The sequence below is a fragment of the Hylobates moloch genome, unplaced genomic scaffold, assembly GCF_009828535.3.
Source record: "Hylobates moloch isolate HMO894 unplaced genomic scaffold, HMol_V3 SCAFFOLD_3373, whole genome shotgun sequence".
Lineage (NCBI taxonomy): Eukaryota > Metazoa > Chordata > Mammalia > Primates > Hylobatidae > Hylobates > Hylobates moloch.
The window spans coordinates 345-6,769 of NW_026655648.1; the positions used below are offsets into that span (position 1 = coordinate 345).

Sequence of the window (6,425 nt, forward strand, 5' to 3'; positions counted from 1 at the left end):
ACTGAGTAACTGTTCTTAAAGCTGTTTTTCCTTAAATTTCCTTATGTCTAATGAGAAAAATTAATTTGATTTCCCTTTCCCCTTCAGGTGGTGGGTTATACCAATAGAAAAATACTCTCCAGTGCTACCGCAGGACTTCCAGGAACTCCTTCAGTGGTCTGGTAGAAATCCACGGAAACTCCATTCTGCAACACAGCGCTGCTCTTCCTGCTTGTGGCTCTCCAGAAGAATGGCCTGCACACAACACTACCGATCTCTTTTGCTCAAAAACAAAACAAAGAAACCTAAACGAAAGGGTAAGCGTTTATTTGGAGTTAGTTTTCTGGTGGGTGACATTAAGGCCCTTCACGCAGAGTTCAGGAGCTCCTGAATGGCGGCCTGCTGCTCAGGACTGAGCTGTGCTATGCACTCAGTCCACAGTCCTCCAGAAGTCTGTACTTGGCGAACGACATTGGCCAGACGTTTGGCACAAGGATCTTCATGTTTAATTGCCTCGTGCATTTCTCCTTCCGCGATTATACTGAATATTTTGGGCAGATTGGTATTGTTTGGGCCAAGAACAATTGGATGATTACTTTCAATCAGGTCACATAGATAATTGAAAGTCTGAACAGCTTCTTCTTTATCTTCAGGTAGTGGCAGCCAAGACAACCAGTGTGGAAGGACCTCTTCAACGTTTACACAGTCAGGCTTGAACTTCATGATTTTCCCTACTGCTGAGATGCAATTCTCTGTAGCATTGACATTTTCTTTGGTCTTAGAATCTGCAGACTGAATAACTCTTACCAGCAGGGGAAGTGCTTCTGTACAAAAAGGGAGATAATTATCTCCACCATACTGTGCCATGACTCCCAGGCCATATGCAGCTGCTTGCCTGACTTCTGGGCTGTTGTCACATACATATTGGAGCATTGGTCTTAAGAAATATTCTGCATATTTAAATGAGGCTGGACTACAGTGTTCTATGACATCATCAAAGATGCATAATCCCCGTTGTCTGTCTGGCCATGGTCTATGTGGACAAATGAGGTTGACAATTAATGGAAGCAGCTGTTCAAACCATGGTAACACATTTTCTTTGTAGCTACTGAATATTGAGTGTAAAATATCTGACACTTTGGTCAGAATATAAACATCATTATCATCCTCATCTTGTAGTGACTCTTCGACCTGTTCATCACGGTCTTCATCTTGTCTTTTAACTTGTCGTAATTCTTGATTTTTAAAATGTTCTTCAAGCTTTGCTTTCAATATACCTCCCAGTTCTTCAAAGTGTTCATTATTAAGGCATCCATCTCCCATTACTTCAATGCACTTTGCAAAAGAATGCATTATTTCTGAGAGGACGTCTGAATCTGGTTCTGTACCAATGGCCTTAATTAGAGCATGACACATAAAATGCCACATCTGTGTGAGATACTCAGGACCACGGACTCTTGCACACTCCAGGAGGAGAGGCATGGATTCTGCTGCTGCCACTCGAACACCAACGTGGAAATAAAATTTCAGTAAAGGGACCATCAGTTTGACAACCTGTTCGGTGTACTCCACAAAGCCTTCTTTTAACTCCTTAGCATAGCAAACCAACATCTGGCAAGCAGTTGATTTTTCTTCTAGCCCTGCAGTTTTAATACCAAAGCTTTGCTGATCTCCAAGGTTCACAAATTCCCAACCATCATCATCACTCATATTCTCCATGTCTTGGGTATCTAAAAGGGGTACTTCGGGCTTCATTGAAGCCGTCTTCATTAAAGGTCCCATAACCACTGGAAGGTATTGCTGAAATTCTTTTGCAAGGATTTTGCACATTCTGGCCCATGCTGAGATCATGTAAGAGATCTGAGGATCATCATCTTCCATATCATTGAAGTCTGTCTGGGTCTTTAACAAAAGCTGCATCACATCTGATGCATCCTGCATGAATTTTTCCTTCCCAACAGCCAGACCAATGAGGCTAATGCATTCAATAGTTTTTCCTCTCAGAAGTCTCAGTTCTTTTTGAACCGCATTCTCAACAATGTGCTTCAGTGATGGCATAAATAAATCATAGTAGGGGACAAATTTTTCTTCTGCAGTATCGGCAACTGATGCAATGGATGTCACAACTTGTTCCAAAACTAACTTGGTGCCTTTCTGAATCAACTCTTGAAGCTTCAGTACCATAATGGAATGCAGATGTTTCACCAAATTATCCAAGTATGGAATAAGTAGTGACTTGGGACAGTCTTCAGTAAAGTTAATGAGGGCAGCAGCTGCATGGGCCTGCACACGTTGATTGCCTTGGTCTTCCATGGTCTGCAGCAGAGCTGCAATCACCTTCTCATGAAATTTCTTTTGGAAACCAGGTGCAAAATCTGTAGCCATCTGTCCCACGGCATTACAGGCTGCATACCTCACTCTTGGATGAGGATCCTGGAGAAAAAGTAAAACAAAATTTACAATCTCATTTAGAATTCCTTCCATTTGCTGGTGGCACCCTTCACCAATGGCAGATAAGGCCATCAATCCTGCATGCCGGTATTTCCAGTCAGGATTTTGAAGCATTTGCATAATGTGTTCCTTGATCATTGGCAGAACGAGCTTTCCACCAAGTCCACAAGCCATTCGGTCTAGAGCACTCTCGCCTGCAACTGCATTGCTGTCAAAATCATCATCTTCTAGTTCATCTGCATTTGCCCAGTCCTCATCTTCTTCCAAATCAACCATCGTTGCTAACATCTGAGGAATAGTCTGTGCAACAATATTGGTATGTTTTCTTAACATAGCAGCTGCAGTCTCAGAGAGGGTGACGATCACTTCAAGGGCAAGCTGGCGCTGCATATTGTTGAGGCTAGTATCTCCACACAACTTTAGACTTAGCTGAAGAGTTGCTTCCAAGTGAGGACGCAAATACTTCGGAACAGTATCTGCAATCTCAACGAGGGATTTTAGGACAGAATCATCATTCTGGTAGCACGAGTCATTTACAGCCTGTAGAAATCCCGGTAGCAAGTCTGCAAAATGTTTGAACAGAGCAACATTATGCTCATTTGCAAGTATAAATGCAGCTGTAGCTCTAGCAGATAATGTTCTGATCGACGGGTGCTCCTGATCTTGCATACACTGAACTAACATTCGTTTGATGACGTCTAAATAGTGCTGTTGCTGGTTCCCAAAAATTCCAGGGAAGTTCCAGAAAATGTGAAGGGCAGCTTCCCGCAGTCCCACATTTTGAGAGCTGACTGAATCAAAAAGGAACTTCAAACCTTCGGGCCACTTGTTATTGCCATCCTCATCTATTAAATTCCTGGCCGGTTCTGCCGCATTATCACAAACTTTTTTCCTCATGCTAGATTGTGTTTCCATCTGAATAATCATGAGGAGCTCACTCTTGATGGCAGTCTGAACATCAGAGGGAAGTGCTGGATAGACTTCATCAAATGCAGATGACAAGAGACGTCTTAGGAGAACGGCGGCCATTTGTCTAGCCTCTTCAGCAGCTGTCGTATTTCTGATGGCTTGTAAGAGGAAGGTGATCTTTGACTGGCCTGGGATATTCTCATAGGTTTCCTCTGCCTGTTTCCGGACCACATTGTCGGGGCTGAGCAGGTTTCCTAGGAGCAGGTAGAACTGTTGCTGCTCCGCCGCGGCCGCCGCCATTGCGCTAGGCGTGAGAGAGAAGGAGGGAGGGGAGACAGGAGCTGTGAGGCGCGCTCGCGGGCCGCGGGAGGGGCGGGGGCAGGCCCAGCGCGGGGACCGTGATTTTTATAACAGATCAATGAAGCAGTAAAATATAATTGGTACATAAATTAACAAATATATACATTTGAAGTGTTCCATAATTTTTGTGAATTAAAGCAACACATTCCAAGGACTCTTACATTAATTGATTTGTTTTTTAAGCATTCATGTCTAAAGTTAATTTATTGTAAAATAATTGGGAAACTGGAGGAAGCACAAAGAATGCTACGATTTGCAGATGGAGGACTCACAGCATTGCATATTGGATTAGAATAAAGTCCAGTTGGGCATCTACATTCCTAATTATTTATTGGCTTTACTCAGTTCTCCTAGTGGAGAAATATCTCTTCTGTGGACACAGAGCTCACAAACCCATCCTTCTTCCTTCAAGAATTTCCTCATCAAAGTCTGCTATGGGACTTGGGGTTGATGAGTTTAATGTTTGAATTGCATTGATCATATGGATGATTTAAAGCTCTGTAATGAATATTGTGAAGAAAGGATATCTAATGTAAAGTTTCTTAGTTATATAAATATTGCCAGAAATTTTCCCAACTCACCCATATTTGCAGTTTATTTGCTCTCGAGGGTTTTCTGTCCCCAGAATTTGCTTTATGATCTAAATTGCTTCCTGTGGTTTCTTTAAGCAGGACTGGGAAAGCCCATCACCTTCTCTCCACTTTCTCCACATGAACCCGTGGGATCCAGCATATATGGATCCATGGGAATCAGACCAAAAATGAGTGAACAGAGGCTGTGATTGGCAGTTGCAGAGACCAGCTGGGCCTTCAAGTCTCTGGGCCATGGGGAGGTATGTGTGATATATATTTGCATTTTTATATCCATATCCTTCTCCTGCTAACCAAATCCAAAGGCAAAAGTTCTTACTTAGTATCTTCCATTGAATGAACTTGGAATCTCAAACACAAAATAATCAGAATTTTTTAAAATTATTATCTTGACCTCAGATTTGTACCTCTTCCTGGGATTCCAATGTAGGTGAACGCCCATATTTAATAAACATGTATTGAGTCTGTCCTTAGTGCCAGGAAGTGTTTTCAGCAATGACAAGACAGAAAACAGCCAATAAACAATCTCATGGAGGTTGGATCTCAGCAGGGGAAACACAGTGAATAGAGTCACTAACTGTAAAGAAACATCTTCATGTGGATGATCCCATCCTGAAAAGTTAGTCACCCTGGGGATTTGAAGCCCATTGCTGACAGCTGAGCAATGCATTTCTATAACCCTGAAGAATGGATTGACTTGTGCAGAAGTTGATGGTGTTTTTTTTGACCATGTGTGCTATAAATAATCCTGCATTGACAGGATGGGGTCAATCTCCTTGGCCTCACAAATGGCTGGGATCTTACTGTAAGGGAGAAATAAAACAGAACATTCCCGTCCTCAGGAAGAATTCCTAAGGACAATTAGACAACTGAGTGTGAAGAGGGAATTCGTCATCAGATAACCTCTCTCCTGCTCTCTTTGTGATGGAGAAAGACCAGCACAGATACAACAGCCCTGGAACCCTGCCCTGGGAAGGAGACAAGGAAGAAGAGAGGTAAACAGAAATGTAAATAAGGATGCCTGCAAGCAAGGCATGGCTTCCAGACTCCCCAACCAGAAGTGATGCTTTTTTGCCTCGGGCCCGGGGTTTGAAGCAGCCTGGCTTTCTCTCGGTAAGTGGCTGGTGTCTTAGCAGCTGCAATCTGAGCTCAGCCACCTACACACCACCGTGGGGGAAAGAACTGCCGACACTTTCATTAAAAAGTTTCCTGAGACGACTTGCATGCATGTTGATTTCATGATGAGCGCCACTGGGAAGAAGCCCTGAGCCGGTGGGGTGGGGCTGGAAGCGGCAGGTGCAGTGATGGGGCTGGGTGCCCAGGAGGCCTCAGTGCTCAATCAGGCCACAGTGGCCAAGCCCAGGCTGCAGGGAAGGCCGGCCTGGGGAGTGTGGGTGAGCACAGGCAGGCGCCAGCTGGGCAGTGTTAAGATGCTGGAGCAGCATCCCTAACTCCACTGAGTGGGGTAGTCTGGTTGGGGCAGAGACTGCTGTTACTTTGGCAGAGAGAGATGATCCCCACTGGGGAGAGGCTGTTCTGACTCTGCAGGTGGGACCGGGACAGATGGCCACCAGGGTGACCCGGCTGGTCTTCCTTTGCTGTGCTGAGCCCTGGGACAAGGAGGATTCCCGCCACGCACAGCCTGGGCCCGGGCTCTTACCTGTGGCCACCGCTCTGGCACGAGCCCCTCAGTCTTGGGTGGTTTCTGCCTGGTCCGGGATTCAGTGTTGCTGCTGAGTCCAGCCTTTCCACCACCTCCGCATGGGTCGTGGGTGTTGTCAGCTGCCTCCCGCCTTGGCTTCGGTAGCTCACCCAGCTTACAGGGGAGCTGCCCTAGGCTGGAGATGGGCACGCACCCTGGGTCCTACTTGAATAAATGCAGCTTGAGGAGACCCGGCCACATCCACTGGGCCACAGGTTATCCTCGGCAATGCCCACATCAGCCATCAGCCTCAGCCTCCCCAGGAGAGCAAGGCTCACACGACAAAGGCTGCCCGTGGCCGGTGAGGTGGCTGAGCCCAGCCAGGACCTTTCTTGGACTCCCAGGATGTGGCTCTGCTCGTGAGCTGCCTGGTCAGCTCTCTAGGGCTGAGAGGGGCCTGTCACACGGGCCCCTGCCTGCAGTGTGACCCTTCT

The 6,425-nt window shown here is 45.9% G+C and overlaps 1 protein-coding gene across 1 annotated transcript; it reads right to left on the reverse strand.

Annotated features, from left to right (window-relative positions):
- Positions 1-285: 285 nt before the first annotated feature.
- LOC116465148 (importin-5-like) lies at positions 286-3,732 on the reverse strand. The gene has a single exon (XM_032754283.2). It carries the CDS (start codon positions 3,637-3,639, stop codon positions 346-348), a length of 3,294 nt encoding a protein of 1,097 aa, XP_032610174.1. The 5' UTR covers positions 3,640-3,732; the 3' UTR covers positions 286-345.
- Between the last annotated feature and the right edge of the window lie 2,693 nt (positions 3,733-6,425).